Below are 21787 nucleotides of genomic sequence, written 5' to 3' on the forward strand. Positions count from 1 at the left end.
TTTGACTTGATGATTTGGTGAGAAGGTAATTAAATCATTTGAATGTGTTGGAGCAGAGAAACCTAAAACTTTCAGGACAGCTACCCTTGAGGCCTGGAGTTTGTCACCCCCGCTGTAAAGCTAGTATCTTTGTGAACTGCAACAAATTGTGAACAGCATTTGCAAGGGACTTTCCAAAATGTTTTGAAACATTTTTGCATGAGTTCTCAATTTTCACACTACCTCATTCTCAGATGGGAGGAATTTCAAGCACGTTAAAAAATAAATTGAGCAACAACTTCTCTCTCTAAAAAGACAGAAAAATCAGTGCAGGTGTCTAGAACTCATCTCAAACTGCAGTCAATTACGTCACTAGAGCAGTATTTTTTGTAGATGTGTGTGCAAACCACCTACGAAATTCAGCCCAGGAATTTATGCAAACGTGTCCTTCAATGTGATTCCAAGTGAAATTTCATGCATATTCTCGCAATCATATGTCTGCAATTAGTCCCCAACAGCTGTAGCACAGTGAGTTACTGCCTTTAGGATTAGTTAAGCCTGATTTCTTAAAAAAATAATAATAAAATAAAACTTTCAAAATGTTGATGTTTCATTGTTTTTTTAGTTTTTTACTTAATTTGAGTGAAAAAAATCTTTGTAGATCTTGACTTTTCACATGGTTATCAGATAATGTAATTGAATTATCTTTTTCTTCTGTTTCTCATCACCACACTTCATTCCCTTTCTCGCTCCTTGAATTACCCATTTTTACCCTCTTCTTTCCTGCCTCCTTTCTTTGTCATCTCCTGTCCCTCTACTCCACATTCTCCACTCTTCGTTCGCTCAGGTACATGATGAACGTGACGTGGGATGGCAGAGACTTGTCATTCACAGAGGATGGCTACCAGGAAAACCCAAAGCTGGTTGTCATTGTTCTCAACAAAGAAAGAGAGTGGGAAAAGGTAGGATCTTTATCTGACTTTACCTGGATTGGTTTGAGTTTGTTGCGTGAAGATGCTGCACAAGTTTTAACATCCAAGTTATTACTGCAGTAATATATTGGCTCATTCTAGATTTAAAAACACAAGTTTTCTTTAAAAATATACTACCTTTGTAAACCTGGGTATATAAGTTGGAGGGTGTGGTGTTGTGAAGTAGGACTTGTTACAGAGAAAGAAGCAGATTTGTACATGGTAGACTTTGTAGGAGTATGTGATTTATATTGTCCCAACCCTAAGCACCTAGTTTTTAACAAACTACTGTTTCATTTTATGCATCCAACCAAACTGTAGCTGAGAGCTGTCTTGAATAACAACAGCAATGAAGTGTTAAACCACAGTAGTGTGCATGTAAAAGCATCAAACTAGACAGGAAGAAAAAACTCCTGAATTTTAAAGTTGACAGTTGTGTACGTCCACCACTAAACCCAGTCAGCCTCTGAGCACAAACTTGTTTGTTAAATTCTGTGAGGCTGTTGACCTATATACAGTATTATATACAGTGTGTGTATGTGTGCGTGTGAGGATGTGTGTTTGTGTGTGCCTCAGGTTGATTTTTCACATTTCTTACAATTTTCTGACTCAAAGAAACTCAGTTGAGCTGGGTTTCAGACACCTGAAACAAAGCAATGCTTACTTTGAGTATAAATTTGTCACACAAATGTTTCAAACCTTTTCAAATTTCCAACAACACAAGAGGCCTTTGATTCATGCGAGGAAATTAAGAACCATCGCAAATGTTTGGAAACTTTCTCAAGAATACCTTTCACAAGTTGTCGCCAACAGTTGCAGCCCAGTGAAATGCTAGCTTGACAGAGCCCATGTGGCGTACACTTTAGAGGGTTTGAATTTGACATTTGAGTGTTGTTTAATTTTTAGACTAAAATACTAGATAAGGACAAGAATGGGAAAACCAAGAAATCTGACAACAAACATAAACCTAAAATGACCAAGAACCTGTCAAATAGAAGAAGTGAAAATATCCATTCACACTTGTAGAGAAATGTGACAAAATGATAAAAATTTGTGCTGACCGTACAACATTACTAAACACAGTATTTGGAAAGCTAAATGTTCATGAAGCAGTATTTTGTTGATCTGTGAGCCCATTTGAAAACAAGCTTATGGATTTCTTTAAATGGCTAATGTGAGGAATCTTCATCGAAGAATGGCCTCTGTAAATGGTGCTCTGGATGTTGTAATGGACTTTAAATGACAGTCATGTATCTTTATACCTACATCTGGCTGCCTCACACTTGCCTAAATAGCTCATATTTAATGTCCCAATAGCTCATACTGTGGAACGGGTGAAAGGACAAGTTTGAGAGAGATATGGTTAAGGAGAGGTGTGGGGATGAGAAAGGTCCTAATAGGCAAAAAAATGAAAGATTGATTCTAACTTTTTTTTTTTATCCTCACCATGTTTTCACTCCATTCATCTGATCCTGTCACCTCTTATCCCTCACCTTTTACCTTTCTTCCCTGACTCTTTGCTTTTTTTGTCTGCAGTTCCATTTTTCCCTCCCTGCCCTTCTTATTCCTTGTTCTCCTTCCTCTTTTTTCCCCTCCATGTTCGATAATCTGTGCGCTCTGGTGTTGTGCTCTCTGATAGCAGTTAATCAAAACCTGAGATGTCTGTTATTGGGGTGGCAAAGGGTCACTGCTCTCTTGTGGCTGCGCGTGTGTGTATTTACCCTTCACCACCGGTAATCGACAGAAACGCTATCTGAGAGGCTTGCGTTGCGATCAATCTGGTTACAATTCAGGTCACATATGCGTGTCTTGCTGCATGCGGTTCTGTTTGCCGCAATCTGCAGTTTCCACTCAGTCCTTTGAGCTAACTTTTTTTTATATTTCATGCTGACACACAACCCTTTTGTTGGCATGCTGAGGAGGAGATGTAGTGTGCTGTAAACAGAGCGCCGGTGGAATTGATCAGTACCACTGCACTGTTGCAGAGAAAAAGTCAGAAAGCAAAAGGAGAGACACCAACACCCAAAGTAGGAACATAATTGGGAGCTTCTTGATCTCTTTCACTCTCTCTCTGCTGTCCCACCCATGCACCAGAAATCAGTAGCAGAGAGTGAGAGACTTACATGATGATCAAGAGATAAAAATTCTGTAACCGCACTAAAATATGGATATGCACTAAAAATAAAAAAAACGAGTCCCCTTGGGGCACAGGACACAGAGACAGGGAAAGAAAAGCTATATGGAATGAAATAAGCAGAGCTAAAGAGAGTTGAGCTTAAATAGTGCAAGCAAATTAGTGGGAGAATATAAAAAAAACCAAAACTAAACAGATGGAAAGATTGAAAAGGAGGCAACTGACTACAGAGGTATATGGAACTTAGTCACAAACGTGTGCGTGATCTCACAAGTGTTTAGCACTCAGGTGTTTAAAGTACCCAACTGAACTCCTTTCTGCTACTTACACAGGCTGTTGCTCCTGTTAGATGGTACATTTGTCACTTAGGGCACAGCAGCTGACAATACCACATGGAACTGAGTTGGTTGCAATCCCAATCTGGATGTGGAAAAAAAAAAAACTCGGTGGAAGTTTCTTATGTTCTAAAAGCGAGGAAAAAAAAAAGATTAAAACTTGATGAAAATTTAGGGCTCACAGGATTAATGCAAGGCTACAAACAAACTAAAGCAGCAGTGGGCAAAACTGCAATGGGCCAACATCTCTCGCTGACCAAACATCCACAAAGTAAGGCAGGACCAGCTTGAAACCCTTCTGTCTAAATGTGGTCACAAGTTTGGTGAAAATGTTCTTTAAACGAGATATTAAAAATGATTAAAAACTATTCCTTTGTTTGTGGTTTTCCTAGCTCAAAGCCATTTCCCTATTAAAAGAAAATACAAAAAAAGAAAAACCAGAGTCATGAGCATAACCACTTTCTAAAACTCAAAATACAGATTACTAAAACTCAAACAGTGTGAGTCTGCTGTTTTTCTTGTTCTTTATCTATTTATGCCTGACTGCATGCAGGTGTATCAATTAAAGCCATAGTTGTGTCTCAACTGCTGGGGTGTATACAAGATCACTTATCCAACATATCATACACAATTTTCTTGGGTATTTATTATCACCTGAAGGCAGTCATGCATAATGAAGAGCCCACTACGTTTTGAAGACCTCCCCAAGACCCTGCAGAGGCTGTTCATGTTTTGATAGATTTTTTGTAGCCATCATCTAGTGTGAAGGGGCCTAAAGCCTGATTTATACTCATTCTTGGCTTTTACAAAAAATAAAACTAATTTGACTGATGTCCCAGTGTCAGATGTGCGTAGCTGGGGGGATCGTTTCGACTCGTCGTGCACATCCCAATTTTTCTAACTTGTCGTGCACTGTGCGAGTGTTTTGAACAGGAAAAGCAGCAGGACAGAATCAGTGGGCAGGTTTGTTTCTACATGCATCCATGCAACTGAGCTATAGCTAAAGATGTCCAATCATTGCAGATCTTTTAAAAACTGCTTAGATAAGAGGAAATATTTTTATTTCATACTTGTGCAAAGAAAGTAGCTCTCTTGAATGACTCCTCTTCTTCCTTGCTACATTTTTAAGTCAGGTTTCCTCCTCAGTCTGTGTTCATTAAAAAAATGTTGGAATTTTAATTAAACTGTATAATCAAAGACTTTGGAGAAATAACACAAGCACAACATTTGTAAGCACATAAACACATTGTCCATGCCCAAGTTCAGGTCAACGCACCTTGCTTAAGTTTATATTTATATAAAGTGTTGATACCTTTAAATATTTAAAACACATTGTTAGTGATTCTGAGTTTCAACCTAACTTCAGCATCTGAAAGAAATTTGTATTTACCTTCTAGAACCTGGATGGCATGTTTCATTCCACCAAAGGAGATGGAGTGTGTAAATAGCTTGAGAAACTGCCACAATGTTAGCAGCCAGCTCACAAAATAATGATTACAGACAGCATGGGATTTGTGCTTGAAGAATCACAGTATGGAGAGCAGACACACGTGCAAACACCCACACTTTTCAACTCCACAGACAAACACAAAAAGGATTTTTAAAAAAAATCATTGTTCTTTGAATCCCCCCCCCTCCAAAAATGATTCTAAATTAATCATCGCTTTTTCACTCTTGTACTTCATCCTCCTCTCTCTCTGCCCTCGTTTTTCATCTTACTCCATACTAACATTAGCACGCACGTGCACTCTGACACATGCAAGCAGACGCAAAACACGCGCACGCAAGCGTTCGAACCAACATTCAGAGGATTGGTAGGCTGGCGGAGAGGGCGAGCAGGATCCACTTTGCCAGCATAATTTTGTCTGACAGGAGTGACAGATACTGTTTTATGACTGAATGGGTTTCTTCACGCTATTAGGAACTCATTCTCCCATAATGCATCTTGGCACAATGATAATTTTCCCATTGAGACTGGCGCAGAGAAGGTGCTCAGTGTAAGCGCCCCGAACTGAGTTTTTCTTTTCTCTTTTAATATGTTTGCTCATTTCTCCAGCAGGTTCTGGTTGATTACAGCCCATGAAGACCCAACACAGTGTGACAGAAAAAAAGAAGGAGATTGCTAAATATTAATTAAAAAAATACCTGAAATAAAGATTCAAATTAAAGTAGGTCAGATGACAAATTCCCCCGCCTGTTAAATAAAGACTAGCCTTTAGTTAATTTTTAAGGTCACATTTTAGGTTAATAAATTGTATTTTGTACTTTTGCATTCAGCACACCTATAGGCCAATCTGAAAAAATAAACTATTAAACAAACAGCCTTTTTCCCCACTTTGTTGAATTTTGCACTTTTCTGTCATTTGATGAACACAAAGAACATCCTTACTGCTTTGAAAATTATTTTCTTTTTGCCATTTTTAATCAGTTGTTCTAAAACATGAAGAATTTAAAGTCCTTTCCCTACAGGTGCAGGTCTCTTTTGATGTCTCCATTTCTATTGGCACATCTTGTCACTGGAAAGTTTGTTAAGGCGAACTTGCTCCAGCTCCTTCAAACTAAAAGGGTTCTTTCTTGTGTACATCAAACTTTAATTCATACCCTACATTCTTAGTCAGATTCCTTTTAAAAAGGCTTTTTTTCTTCTTAAACCTCCCAGTTGTTGCTTTAAGGTGAATTGTCAAGCTGAACCTCCATCTCAACACTAATTTATTTAATAAATGAAACAAGTTTGACTAAAGAGCTAGCCTGCATTGACCACTATCTTTTATTTCTTCAATTTTGGCCAATTTTACAGATTCTACCTATAAAAAACAAGCCCATAACTTGATACTTGAGCCATCTGAGGAATGGTGTTTTCAGGGGTGTTGACCCTCTTCCGCATGTACGAAGTACACAAATTTTAGTGTCATCTTCTGCATGATTTCTTTTGCTGAACTTAAAACGTTTTCTATTTTACACGTTGAAAGCCCCGTTCCTAGATACTTTTAAAACCAAGATATTTCTTGTTTTCTAAGAACTCTAGCAAAGAGTTCAGAGAGAAAAACATCTTTAAAAATTCTTTCCAAAGTGAAGATTTTTAATTTGTGGATCCATGTGGACTATATACTGTGGAAGTTACACATTCTATATTGTCTGTGTCTTTAGTGCCTATTGTAAAAGATAAGGCTGGCAAAATAAATAGTAAAGACAACTATCGACCTCTAGCTCTGGCCTGTACTTTATCAAAGGTCCTGGAGAGGCCTATGTTAAATAGAATTAAAACGTTTATTGTGACATCTGAGAACCAGTTTGGTTTCAAAACAAACCTCGGCACTTATATGTGCATTTTCTCTCTCAAGGAGATCCTAGATTTATGCAGTGGGCATAATACCACAATTTTTATGTGTTTTATTGATGCCTCATTTGAAAATCATGAAAAATTGTTTTAACAACTGCACGAAAGAGGAGTTCCGAAATATTTATTAAGAATCTCAGTTTATTGGTATGCTCACCAGTCTATGTCTGTAAAATGGGGAAAATCTGTAACATTGTCTTTTTATGTGGGTAATGGTGTGCGACAGGGTAGTATTTTGTCTCCTTTCCTTTTTAATGTGTGTATGGATGATTTATCTAAGCTGCTGAATCAATGTAGGGCTGGCTGTGGGGTTGGCAGTAGAACCATCAACCACCTGATGTATCCTGATGACTCTGTAATCTTTTGTCCATATAGCGCTGGTCTGCAGCAGTTGTTAAGGGTTTGTTCTGAAAATGGTATCTGTCATTAATATGTCATTAATGTGGACATTTTGCAATATTCTGTCATTACATAGGTATTTCAGCTTTTGGTAGAATAATGTGAATATTATTTGATAAACAAAAGAAAACTATCTGTTTCAAAAATATCCAGAGTGGTGTATGGGCCTGAGTGTTTTTGTGAACAAATACTTCAATCACTGCTGTGAATCTCTGCAGGTTACTTTCAGTCTCTTTGTTACTTAACTGATTATTGCTCTCTTTGCTGGTACATTAGTTTTTGTGGTTTGCCTTCCCTTCCTTGGCTTCCTATGATTTGATTGTGCTCTGAATGATATTTGGAGTTTTGATGTCTTTTTAAAATACAAACTTTGAATTACAATGAAACAAAACAACCTTTGTTCCTAATACGTCTGTATAGGTGGTCTTTATTTCACTGTGGCAGTAACTTTTGTTTATTAGTGTTGCAATCTCTGGAGACTTTTTCAACAGGTGTATATAAACTACATACTATTATTTCCTTTAGGTCTATTACATGAAATGCCAAAACATATTAATTTCAGCCCCAACCACATAAGACAGCATAATAGGAAAATGCTGAAATGGATGAAAACTTTTAGCAAGGCACTGTATCAGGTTATATATATATATATATATATATATATATATATATATATATATGTGTGTGTGTGTGTGTGTGTGTGTGTGTGTGTGTGTGTGTGTGTGTATGTAAAAGTCCATTAGCGATTTTCTGTATTTTTTTTACAGTAGTCACAGCATGTAATGCTTGAAAATGATTTTCAAAAATTACAAAGTCCTCATATGTTTTTTTTTATTCTATTCTGCATAAACTCCCCCTTATTCTTTCATTACCAGTTCTGTTTCTCACTGACACAAGCATGTGTGTGAATCTCTACATGTACTCACTCACTTGTGAAATACAAAACAGCTGGACTAGGACAGATAGCCAAATGTGGCCAATCCCCAGAGAGTGAAGGTGACACACTTGAAAATGCACACATGCCACCTCAGTGCTCTGTGCTGCTTCTTCCTCTTCGACACAGATTCACACACACACACAAACAGTCCGAGGACTGCGGCTGACAGCAGAGTGAGCTGTTGACAGTCGTGCCGACTAAGAGCAGAGAAGAGGCTCTAATCCCTGTCAGAGGGTAGAAAACCACTCAAAGCAAAACAATTAAAATGCTAATTTCATTTCCTCCTCTCTGCTCGCCTGTTAATGACTTAGCCAAGCATGCAGGCTAAGCAACGGCAATGTGTGAGCGCTTATGGGTCTGTTGGTAACAACACTGTCATGACTCCTGGGTCAAAAGGGGGCCAGATTACCACGGCTGTATCATTTGTGTGAAGTGGCTGCATTCAAAATGGATTTGCACGCAGAAAAGCTAACACAAAAGTACTTTTGGTGAGAATATTATTTTTGGATTTTCCCATTTTGCCTTTAAAGGTGTGTGTGTCTTGGTGTGTCCGGTCCACTCCACAGTCCAGTTTTATAGAGACATGGGAGAGATGGAGGCAGGAGTTGTGAAATGGATAGAAAGGAGAGAGCTAGATTTGACCATTTTCGGGCTCCCGTGTTATTAATAATTTAAAGTCAAGCAAAGCCTTAGTGCCTGTTGCTGTTTCTCTCTTATTCTCTGCCTTCGCTGTCTGACAGAATGACACACACTCAAATGCTCACACTTATAAATTTACACACACATGTAGATGGGTAAAGAGCCTCCATAGAGGGAATCAGTGACATCACAACTCTGAAAAGTTCTAAATTATTAACAGAGTTGCCACAGTGGCACACTTCTTCTCTCCGTGTCTCCATACTGAATGAATGTGTTTGCATTCATAGCAAAATCTCCACATGTATTTCATCATCCAGCTCCACACGGCGTGCTTCAATCTGTCATTCTGTAACCTTCACTGACAACAGGGTTTATTTTAGCGAATGAGTAAGATGGAACACATGCCAGTTTGGGTTTATTTATGTGTGGTTAGGCAGCAGAAACAAAGAATACACGTTTTAACATGCACACAGGCCTGATTTTTGTCCCCGTGTTCACGTCACATTTGGCCTGGTTTTGAGATGAACAAAAATAACACACAAAACCTTAGGTTTTATGTGTGTCAGAGTGTGCAATTAAGGGATTACAATCAAGCTTCAAAATTTAATCATAGCTCTAAAAATGTGCTGTTTAACACAAAAAATATCATACAGCTTAAAATGTTTATAAATGGAAAAGATGAGATGATGTTTCTCTGAAATGCCAAAAAATTTGACAATTATATTTGCTTAGAGAGACAAAAGATAAGGTTTATAGTTGGAAACTACTGTTCAGCCAATTTTCTGTGTTACTCTTTATCCTTATCCTGTCACTATTCAACTTTGATTGGGCACTGAAATATTTAATAACTGAGTGGAAGCTGGAAACTGTAAAAAAACAAAAAGGGAAAAAAGATTGGTGAGATTTTTCAGCCAAGCTAAGAAGGATTTTCTCTGTTTTTTGATATGACAATAACATGGACATCCTTGCCAACTTGTGGGTATTTCAGCAATTTTGTTGAAAACAGTATAAACTTAATTATTAAGTTTTTTTTATATGTTTGTTTTAAGCATAATCAAAATACAGGTTCTCGGTAACCTATTTATTATTTTGGGGGATTTTTGATCTCTTCTCTTTGTTGTCTGACTGAAACAAAAAATCATTAACACATCAATTTTAAAATGTCCTCATTAGCTTTGTGTTTGTTTCTGGCTCAATTTTAAGATTTCATTGCTTATTTATAAAGTATACATAGTCCAGCTCCAAACCATTCAACTGATCTTCGAACCATCCAGTTTCTTTTATGCAGATGTACCGACTTCAAGATTAAAGTACAAAGGTGATTGAGCTCTTGCAATTGCTGCCCTAAATTTATGGAACAGCTTATCCCTCCATATATGCACTGCAGCGACAATTTAAATCTTCATATCTCTGCATAGGACTCATCTTTTTTTCTTTGGTCTTTGAATCAGGTAGAGCATGACATTTAACTGTGTTTTTTGCTTAATAAAACAGCCGGTAACATTCTCTCATCCCCTTTTTCAACAGATGGGGAAACTGGACAATGGCAGCCTCACTGTGAAGTATCCAGTGTGGCCGCGTTTCAACTCCTTTGGTGATGCTGAACTTGATGACAACCACCTGTCCATCGTCACCTTAGAGGAGAAACCGTTTGTCATTGTGGAGGATGTGGAGAGACTCACCGGTACCTGCATGAGGAACTCTGTGCCTTGCAGGAAGCATATCAAGGAGTAAGTTTGATGCTCATCTGGCTGACTGCAATGGATTGTAAGCAGCAAGCTAAATATTTAGTGGACTACTGCTAACGTCACCAAATTTTGGAGTAAAAACAACCAAAAAATAGGCCTTCTTTCACAGTAATTTGTTTGATAAAAAAAGGTACCATTAACTCAATATAAGCCAAGTTTTCCCCATGTGTTTAAGTCATGAACAACCTGGTTAAACTTCTAAATACAAAAAAGAAACGGAGAAAAAAATTCATGATCAATAGATTATAGATAGAATTAAATAGAATATTTAATAGTGTGCAGTTGAAAACAGTTTGAAAGAAATCTGTCCTATAGGGCCAGAACAACTAGTGCCTATGTTTTCTTCATTTTTTCTTTTACAAGTAAGATGACAGCCCCTTCCAATGAGGCTGCTCAGTTTTGTTTATTTGCTTCAAACCATTGCAACTCAAATTCATCTCACAATTACTCAGAAACGCAGCAGCAGACTCGAACAGCTATAACACTGAATGTGATAAAACTGCATCCTTTTCTGTTGTCTTCAGCACTGTTTTTGTGTCTTTCTTCCCTCTCTTTCATAAACGGTGACAGAGGCGCAGTGTTACACTCATACAGCAGCTTCTTTCCACTAACAGAAAATGGAGGCGACTGCTGAACTAAGCAGTTTACTTCCTTATAAAATTTCTCTCTCTAGCGCCCAAATACCTTTGGCTTTTTCCTTGTTTTTGCAGCCCACACACACTGCTTCTCGCTGTCACAGACAGGCGTGAGGGGTGCTGAATCAAAGCATCTTTGTAGATATTTGGATAATAAGCTTTCTTAGATGTCACAAAAGGTTGGTGTGCCTGTCGCACCGCCCCTATTTTTCAGTCATTACTTGGTTATATTAAAGTAACAGCCACACATACAGAGAGAGCTGATTAAACAGTCATGGGGTCTCAGAAAAGAGGCTGAATCACTGTGAAGTAGGGCAGAGGATAAAGCATCTCCAAGGAGGCGCACAAACACACATTCACAGGCCTGTATACACTCCCTGTTGCCACATGTCCACTCACAGGCCAGTGCATTCAGCCTCATTCCTCCCTCCCATGGCGCAGATTCCCACTCAAGCATCCATAGTGTCCATTTGGAGGAAGAGGGATGGATTGAGGGGATGAAAGAGGCAGAGAACGGGGAGTGGCAGGGGGGATTGCATCAGGGTATGGAGGGTATCCATGCATACAGAACCGTAAATTCACTCATCCAGGCTGGGTCTAAGAACAAGCCATTGTACGCAGACCCTCACAGCTCTCTCTGGAGACCCCTCAGGCCCTGTAGTGTTTGAGTTTTTCAAACTTGGCCTGGGTACTTCACAAACAGCCTCTCAAAGATTTCATGGTCTTACTGCTTGAACTCTGATTTGGCTTTTCTAAATTGGTACACTGTGTTCATGATGGCAACTACAAGTTCTCGCCTATTCTGGTAGGGGTCATAATTAGCCAAAGATATGACTCTGCCTGTTTTTTCTGTTACTGCTTTGTTTTTCTTGCATAAATGAGATAGCAAATGTCCCCATTGGCAATTTGCAATTCATTTTTAGGTGTTTAATCTGTAACTTGGGAAAATATCTCAAATATCATATCATAAATATCATCATAGCATGTAATTAGTTCTTGCACTAGGTATGAAATGTTAAAGAACACAAGCCCAGTGTTTGAGTCATCTAATTTGAATTTGACCCCTAAATGTGTCTGTCATACCCATTTTGTCTATCTCATTCAAGTCTGTGGACCACTTACTAAACCAACCACCCACTTTGAATACACAAAAACTCCAGCAAACTCAAACCAAGAGCTTCATAACTGGAAGGCAACTGTGCTTAACCACTACATAGTGCATCACTTTTTGTTATATATATATATATATATATATATATATATATATATATATATACTTTGTAAAAGTATAAAAGGAATTACTTGGGGACATTTTTGACCAATGAACTAGGTCAAAAACGTTGGCTGATCATTTTCAAGCGGAAAAAATTGTTCATAAAGAGAGTTTCATCCCTTAAAACAAATACAGTCACAGCTTGGTGTGTGGAGTCTTTATTTTTTTTCCCCTCAGTCTTTGTCAAGTTTGTGTTCAGATGTTGTCAGCTTAAAGGACAAGGTTATAATCCTCTCATTAGCACACATCTAAAAGTTAAATGAGACTCCCAGGTGGCTGAAAGTTGATGCTCGCCGCATGCGTGTTTGTGTGAGCGGACACTGTCTGAACTTTCCTGCTCTCAGGCTCAGATACGCAGATGGCACATGGCTTGCAGATGCATTGCTGTCAAGTTCTCCTTCTCTAGAGACACAAAGGGAGAAGGAGGCACATTTTTTTCCAAGTCTCCTGTCTTTACTGGACAGAATGACCCAAACTTAAAGGTGAAAGGACTCAGGGTTATCTTTCATTGACAGTTACCACACTGAATGAGACATAATGTTGTTCCTAATTCAGGAAGTTGATGTCTCTCACATGCAGCTTTCTGTCACTTCTTATTCACAGACTGTTTTCGCTTCATTGTTTTGTCTGTTTTGTTTTTGTTCTTTTTCTTTCCTGTCAGAATCACTAAACTAGATCCACCAATTTCTAATCTTACACACGTTTTTGTCTTGTTGTAGCAACACGACTGAGGCCGGAGGGACATATATCAAAAAGTGCTGCAAAGGTTTCTGCATTGATATTCTGAAGAAAATTGCCAAGTATGTCAAGTTCACCTACGATCTGTACCTGGTTACTAATGGCAAACATGGCAAGAAGATCAACAACGTGTGGAATGGGATGGTGGGAGAGGTAAGGCTAGCTGAAGAACAAACTATATATGATTATGTCACAAAATATCTGTTTGAAAAAATGCTTCACCTTTGCAAAACCTTTAGACAAAAAAAAACATTTCACCTCTCATGTTTAGGGTTTTTTGAAATGTCCACTTGTTCACAATATAGTGCCCTATATAGTGAGTCAGTCATTCCATAATATAAAAGATGCTTGGGTAAAAAGATGCAATACAATAAAAAAGTGCAACAGGTGTATATAAATTAACTTTTATGTCAGTGTTAAGGAGACAGATTATGTAATTACATTTTCTCAGCCAAAACCAACAAAATTATGATGTTCATTACCTCAAATCCAGGCATCTGTTCCAGCATATCTTGATGGTGTTTATTTATGCAACACTTAATAGTGAATACTCAGTGTACATTTATTAAGTACTACTGCATTCAAGTAGTGTTTGAAATACAAAAACACTGCACAGTCCCCTATTCCCTATAGAGTCTTCTCTATAGTGACCAGTGAATGAATAATTGTTGTTGAAATTTTAAGTCTTCTAATTTAGTTTCTGGATACAGTTTCTTCTTTTCTAATTACTTCTCTTCATTCCTCCTTACCTCTGCATTCGTCCATCTCCGGCACCTCCAAAAAGGTGGTTTATAAGAAAGCAGTCATGGCGGTGGGATCGCTGACGATCAACGAGGAGCGTTCGGAGGTCATCGATTTCTCCGTCCCATTTGTAGAGACCGGGATCAGCGTCATGGTCTCCCGCAGCAATGGGACTGTCTCTCCATCAGCTTTCCTCGGTAACTGCAATCAAATACACAATTGTTTCGTTGTTGGACTCTGGAAAACAATCAGAGGATCACGATGGGTCTTGTTTGCTTGCGCAGTTTGAATCAGTGTGGAACGACGTGTTTGTGTTTCCTGAAAAATGTACCTCACAACCTTTTGTTGTTCTGACAGTATTTGTTCTGTCATCTTTATTGTCTGTGTCCATTAAGGGCAGGCGATTCTATAATTGCCTGTGTATGTGTGTGCTTCTTTCACTGTCTGTTAGCAAAATATCTCATTAACTGGCTGATAGATTTTAATGAAACTCTCAGAAAGTAATCACTGGATGAGCGTCCACAGCTGATTACCTTTTGGAGTCAACCTAATTTAAGACGGCCGCCACAGCTAATCGACCTTAGCAAACCTAATAATGGCTAAAACACAGTCAATTTTACAGATATTGAGTTAAAATCTGGCATGGTGATAGCTGAGAGTCATCCCCCAATATTCAGTTTGAGCACTTAAGGATCACACAAGATCTTTTTTTTTTAAATTTGGCACGCTATGCAGTGGGCAATATACATTTCTTCAAGAAATACTAGTTTAAGTGTCTTCTTTTTTTCTTTATTTCTTTATACCACGACTCAAACAAACAGGGTTTCAGCCTAAGAACAACTAGCAATGTCTGAAAAATCATGTCTGCGAAGTCATTAATTTACATTCCAAGTTCCTGGACACAGTTTTTGATGATGCATAGACTAACACAAAAACCAAAACTTTCAAACATGCCATCATAGGCACAAAGCCACACTAAAGTAGGCACACAGGCATGGATGCTGCATGCAGCCAGTGCTGTGAAAGTGGCAATTATTAGGGCTTAGCAGGAAAACCCTGTAATGGCAGCTTGCCAGCACACGTCCCTTGCACTCGCTCACTCAGTGTGCGCTGCCCTGTGCCAGCAGTGCTCCCTCGTACATTAAAGCAGAGTTTAATCTCTGCAGCATTGTTGGGGGCTCAGAGGGAGGACAGGAGTGCTGACATCAGGGCTTCCTACACTGTACCACGCCTTACATGCAGCCAAATGCAAGTATCTGCTGGAAGGGGATGGGGGGCCTTCTGTTGAGGCTCTGTATGTACAAGAGACAACCTGCAAGTCACTGCTTTCCTCTCCTCATTTGTGCATATATATATATATATATGGATTGATGCAATTATTCCTTAGAAAATCAAGAGGGAGAAAATAAACTATTGAAAACAACATGCAGGACATATAATTTTTTAACAGCAGACTTGTTTAATGCTAATTGCTATGCTCCTGATTCTTTCTCTTTCAGAACCATTCAGTGCATCAGTGTGGGTGATGATGTTTGTGATGCTCCTGCTGGTGACTGCAATGGCCGTTTTCATGTTTGAGTACATCAGTCCTCTTGGCTTTAACAGAAACCTGGCACAGGGAAAAGGTCAGTACTGGCATAAAACAACAAACATGTTGTACCAATGTTTGGTTTATAGATGCAAGCCCAAAGCAGAAAAAGTTGGGCCTCTGTGGAAGAAAAGATATTTTGAACCTGACTTTTATTTTGAAGTTTATTTCACTGAAAACTTTAGGAAACCAAGGAAGTTCATATTTTGTCCTTTTGACACTAGGCTTGTTGTCATACAGTACACCCATTCTGGCACTGCATGCTTATTCCAAAAAATGTTTGAAAAGGGGCAGCTTATGACTGTTAGTAGGGTGAAAGTGGGTGATATTTACAAGATATTGTAAGTATGAATTAAAGCAAATCTCAAAAAAATTATAAGATTTTAAGATGGAAAGATGGGCAGAGTTTTTAAAGTTTTAAAGGAGATGTGTGTGAACATTATTGAAGTGTTAAAAAAATCTTCCAAAACAAAAAATTGGAACTGATTTGGATGTTTTTCTGTCAACAAAGTAGAAACTAATTAAAATATTTGATGCAGAATTTTACTAAGTTAATGATGTGGACACGAGCCTCAGCTACTCTCTGCCAGACTGCACTGCAACAAATGCTTTCACTGGTCAGTAGCTGATAGAACCACATGGAAAATGGGTAATTTTGATAAATCATTGACAAATTCCAAATGTTATCAACTTTTCTGAGCTCAGATCCACCTTAGGATGAACCATCACAAAGATATATCATAATTTCAAAATTTTAGACATCATGCCCTAAAACAAAATGACAATACAGACCCTTATCAGCAACAAAACTACAAGCTATTATAAACTTATGTGGAGCAGCATTTAGGATTGTAACCTAAACTGAAATATAACAGATGATTTGTACATTTTTCTACTTTTTTTAAATAAAAGTGTTCATCCTAACTTTCACCATTTATCTCTCGCTTTTCTTTAATGTTTCTCTTAGATCCCCATGGCCCTTCTTTCACCATGGGCAAGGCTGTGTGGCTACTCTGGGGTCTGGTCTTTAACAACTCTGTGCCCGTGCAAAACCCAAAAGGAACCACCAGCAAGTTCATCGTGTCGGTGTGGGCCTTCTTCGCTGTCATCTTCCTGGCCTCCTACACTGCTAACCTGGCCGCCTTCATGATTCAGGAAGAGTTCGTTGACCAAGTTACTGGACTTTCAGACAACAAGGTAAATCCAAGCAAATGGAAGAAGTTGTGTGTTAATTAGCCAGAGCTTGGTTTTGCTGACATTTTGACACTACTCAGAAAAAATACAATCAAAACATAACATTTTATTATGTTTTGGTTTTCTATCTTTTTTCTACTTTTAGAGCTCAGCCTAACATAATAAAATCCAACCTAAACATGAGGAGCTTAAAGATATAAAGAACCTTGTTTATGTCTGGCTCACTTTATCATGATCCCATTATCATTACATTTTTGTTTATGCAGAAACGATTAATTACTGAGAGGAAATGGTAAATGATGTAAAAAAAAAAGTGGGGGTTTGGGGGGCTGCAATTATTGAGGAACATCTAGCTCAGCATGTTCTTCCATTATATTTTAATGTGTCTTTAATGCCAGTGTTATCACTGGTAAGATTAAAGTAATTCAGCATTTCATCATTTCTGCCTCCCATCTAAATATGTTTGCCAAACAAAGAAAAGGTTTCCATTTGGAAAATATATTCAGAGCAGTGTAGTCAGGGACTGAAAAGAAAAGGTCAGACCAAAAAAGTAAAAAAAAAGTAAAAAAGCTGAAAATAGGGCAAGGAGTTGTTTAAGGACAGAGATTCAGCCATACAAAGAGATACCACCAGGGAAAGGGCCGATGTCGAGGGTTTTGACAATGCTTGGGAGGAGGGGGATGAGGGGTACATCAACTTCCAGTGGTGTGACTGAGGACTAGTAAAAGGCCAAGACATACATGATGGCACAAAACAAAAGATGGGTAGATATGGGCCGGACTGACAGCAGAGGAAGAGTTGGGAAAAAGTAAAAGACAAGAAGATACAGGGAAGAAACGTAGCAGACAACAAAAGGCAAATGAAATATAGAAGACTTTCCCTGTTATGTGACTTTTAGTTTTTCACTTAAAACAGGGAACAGAGGCAGTGACCAGAGACCAGAGAGCAAATCTGTGTTTTTTCTTTCACGGATACACCAACAAACCAACAAACATTCAACCACGTGTTTCTAAATCATCCAAAATAAAAGTCCAAATTTGATTATGGCAACTGTGCTTTATTTCACGTGTATAATTTTGAAAGCTGTGATCATCCATTTGAGGTTATCACTACATTCAAGCTTTTTTAATGTGATTTAATGTTTTTGTGCAATGTGCACAGTCTTTTGGGTTTTAGCATCATGTACATCTCTTGCATTTATTCTCATACGTAATTCAGATTTCTCAACAGCTTGACAAAATGTCAGTCATCTGCATTCATATAAAAGAGATCTGAGCCACATATTACACACAGATAATAATTTTGGATGTTTTGGTGTCCAGCAGCAACAAACAGTAAATTTGTCTTTTTGTTTGGACCAACAGCATTTTGTTCCCATTTCCACCAACCTGGGACACAGAAAGTGCTCTTCTGCTTCTGTTTTTTTTTTTCTTTTCCTTTCTGTTTTTGTGCCCTATGCAGTAAAATTATGATTGCAGTTGCTTCTTAAAAAGGGTTCTTTGGTAATTACTCAGCAGGAGAAAAAGTACTTTCCCAATCTGAGTTTTCCCAGCGGATCTGAACATTTTCAGCTGCTAGCCTACTTACCATGTTTGCCCCCTCATGACCCTTAAAGCTTCTGCTCAGTCTGCGTGAATGCAAAAAGAAGGAAAGATGAAGCATAAGAAGGAAACAATACTAAGGCCACTGTAGAGGGAAAGTGTTTCCTGAGGGCTGTTACTTGTCCTCACAAACACACTTCATGGCATCCAGTCCCTGCTCACTCTGGCCTGTTCATGCAACAGAAAGAGACACACAGAGACAAACAAATATAGAATGTAGAAACCCCTATAAATATTCACCACATACGTGGCTATGTTAAAGATGTGAATAGCTCATCTAGACTTTGCAAACTCTGGCAAACAATCAACCAAACAGATTTGTTTACAAATGTTCAGTAGACACAAAACAGAACATAAATGCTAATAAGATGCTAATAAAATCCTTGCTGTGCTGACTAGATGTTGAGTCAGTTCTGCTCTATGAATATGTAAAATCAAAGCAAACAAAGATATTTTAAATGTCATGCATAGATAGAAACTACTCCTCTCACAAACACTCGTAGTGAGACATGCTATGTGGTCTGGGAAGGGCTCAGATTCCACTGTTTAACTGTAACGGAAGGCAGTTTTCTGTTTCTGCCACAGAGGGTATGTTTTTACCACAATGATGAGCATATTTCTACAAAACTCCTGACATGTATGCTGATACACTGTACCCAGGAGAGAATAGTGGTCGGGAAGAGAAGGGAATTTACAAGGCTTCTAAAAGCAGCATCTAGAACCAAGCATCATTTCTCAGTGTGGCCTGCATGGCAAATAAAAGTTACTTTATTACAGCCCTTACCACAAAAAAAGACCATTAGATAAGTTAGATAATGCCTTTTCATTCTAGAAAAGTGTCCTCCTGACACACACAGTCATTGTGTGGTTATTTCTAGACCCGGGACTGACCTTTAATGAAACATCTGCTGTCGGTTCATTCATATATTGTACAGAGGGTGTGCACTATTGTTCATTATACTGAAGTTTGTGTAAAATTCTTCTATCCATTCTTGAATTCAGAAAAGTTCTGCGGACGAACCCAGACTTATCATTTTGTTAAGTTGTTTAAAGTCACTGGCTTTGATCCTGCTGATCCAATAGGCTGCACATTCCATTAAGGTTGGGTGGTATCTGTTTGAATGCTTTTAGCCATACTCAAATTATACAGCTGCAAATGGTATTACCATCTTCCTGTAAGGCTTGTAACAATTACTGCATGTAATTAAGGCCATTTTAATGTGTTTTAATATGTTTTGGATTTATAGATGCAGCACTTAAGTATTATTTTGTCATTACTATCTCATCAAGGAACAAAATGGTTTAAACAACAAATAAATGGCTCAAACAAAAGGTTCATCACTTCACATAATCTATGTCACCTCTAAAGGTTATTGCTTTAGAATTCAGCCTGCCAGAATATTGGACTTTTCAAGATTGTGCAGGGTACAACAGGCTTCAAACTTTTTGGCTGAGGACCTGATTTAAAGGTGTCCTTGTAGCACACACAAAGTGAAGACGGTGTTGCATTTCCACCATCTTTGTGAATCAAACCTTTAACTTTTCAAATTTTAGTTTGTGCTCAAGTGGCTGCAACATGTTTTAATACATTTGGTAGATGTAACTCATAGGAATTCAGACAATAAAGACATAAATTGAACAGGTCTTTATTATGAAATGAGCATGATGTGTCATCAACATATTGACTGACGGATACCTTAAACTGTACTAAGATTCTTGCAGTTTCTCTCTTAAAGAGTAGGTGTCACTACAGAAAAAAAAAACAGTTACACAGCAGATTTAGCAAGATAAAAGGAGTTTACAGATAGTTTTCACTTTATACACAAACATAACTGCAGATTCAACTTATTTGCACTCAGCTGGGATTAAACGAACACTGAGATATTTGTGTTATCCTCCATAATCCTCATCTATTTTCCCACAGTTGGGAAAACCAATAATTCTTTGTCCTCAGCTTCTCGTCTACCCCAACACACATCACAACAACAGCAATATTGCAGATGACAACCAATCTAATAAACTATTGTCTCTCAGGTGGTCAGTAAAAAGACGATAAAGAAAAAAGAACAATCTCACAGTGTTTACACTGAAAAAAGCTTTCCAATTTATTACTGTTTTACTTTGATTCACCTTTTCTTACTACCTCAGCTCATCTGCTTGTTTGTTTTTATTTATTTTTTGATTGATTGATTGTTTAAATCCCATTGATTTTTTTCCCTCACCACAGTTTCAGAACCCATATGCCTACTCCCCTCCTTTCCGTTTTGGGACAGTCCCAAATGGTTCCACAGAGAGAAACATCAAAAAGAACTACCCTGCCATGCACCAGTACATGGTGAAGTATCATCAAACTGGAGTTGTGGATGCACTTGTCAGCCTTAAATCGGGGTAAGGAGACACTGTGTGTGTCTAGATGTTTGCAAGCTTTTAAGGGCACTTTTACACCAGTCATAAATGTTTAAAGATTCTCCTCTGGGGGCTTAGTTAGTCAGTCAGTGGGGTGATGTGCAGCTTTGTGGTTTATTTTTATGCGTGCGATTGTACATCTTGCACGTGTGAAAATGTGTGTGTATGTGCGTGACAGATCCTCTGAGATTGGGGATGAATGGGCTTCCTCACTGAGAACAGCAGGAGCTATTTTTAGTTTCCATTGTGGGGATGATGCTGTGTGTATGTGTGTGTGTGTAGGAGAGATAGGTGGCAGGGGTGTTTGCACAAGGCTAACCAAGGACAGACTGAAGGGTTGGATCAATTTGAAAAGGTTTGGGTGAAGATAAAAGTGATCAAAACAAAAGAAATGAGGAGAACTCTCATATAAACAAAAGTAAAGTGCATGGGTAAGACGCTAAGGAGGGGANGGGGAGGGGGGTGGGGGGTGTGGGGGGGGAGCCTCACTGAAGGAAATAAAAGGAGGATTAAAGGGTACAACAAATGGGCAAAGAGATAAGTGAGGAAAGCCATACTAGAATAAAAAAGGGAGGGCATCGAAAACAAAGAGCAAGTGTAGAGAGGCCAAAGAAAGAGATAGATTAAGGGAATGAAAAGGGAACAGGAAAAAAGGTCATCAAGGAATAAAATAGAAATGGGAGGGGAGTGAGAAAAATGGAAAAGTCAAAGGACAATAGGTTGGTGAAATGCTAATACAAGAGGATATTTTGGACTGGTTAATGACATTGGGGTTTGATCTTATAAAATGTCCTCGCTCAAAGGACATGCTGGTCCATAAGGAGGGATCAAAGAGGAAAAATGAAATAAAAAAAAATACAGAAGGGGTATATAATTCATAATCCTGGATTTTTAGACAGTTCAGTTTTTCAGATCGTCATGTCTGAAAGACACTGCAAAAGAAGGCCAGAAACATCAAGCTTCAATCTCTTGTGTCTGTGCTTTTGTAAAAGTATATTGCATTCATAAAACATGTCTGAAAGTAAAGTAAAAATGTAAGCAAATATGGGAAATATTTGGCAAAAAGTATGAAAAGACATTTTTGTGTGCAGTGCAGAGCAAACGTTGTGAGTCATCTCTCATTTCTTTGAAT

The 21787-nt window shown here is 38.3% G+C and overlaps 1 protein-coding gene and 1 long non-coding RNA gene across 2 annotated transcripts in view; one reads left to right on the forward strand and one right to left on the reverse strand.

Moving 5' to 3' along the window:
* Window positions 1-21787, forward strand: part of grin2aa (glutamate receptor, ionotropic, N-methyl D-aspartate 2A, a) — a 170259-nt gene that overhangs the window by 134584 nt on the left and 13888 nt on the right. The window contains exons 5-11 of the mRNA XM_017428151.3: window positions 827-941; window positions 10259-10461; window positions 13107-13278; window positions 13910-14063; window positions 15366-15491; window positions 16422-16651; window positions 20477-20637. Of these exons, the coding sequence (XP_017283640.1) occupies window positions 827-941; window positions 10259-10461; window positions 13107-13278; window positions 13910-14063; window positions 15366-15491; window positions 16422-16651; window positions 20477-20637 (1161 nt within the window). The remainder of the gene's footprint in view (window positions 1-826; window positions 942-10258; window positions 10462-13106; window positions 13279-13909; window positions 14064-15365; window positions 15492-16421; window positions 16652-20476; window positions 20638-21787) is intronic.
* Window positions 1-21787, reverse strand: part of LOC119617518 — a 63318-nt gene that overhangs the window by 7512 nt on the left and 34019 nt on the right. Inside the window, exon 2 of the long non-coding RNA XR_005233839.1 lies at window positions 13875-14067. This is a non-coding gene — a long non-coding RNA (uncharacterized LOC119617518). The remainder of the gene's footprint in view (window positions 1-13874; window positions 14068-21787) is intronic.

Source organism: Kryptolebias marmoratus, linkage group LG12 (genome assembly GCF_001649575.2).
Source record: "Kryptolebias marmoratus isolate JLee-2015 linkage group LG12, ASM164957v2, whole genome shotgun sequence".
Lineage (NCBI taxonomy): Eukaryota > Metazoa > Chordata > Actinopteri > Cyprinodontiformes > Rivulidae > Kryptolebias > Kryptolebias marmoratus.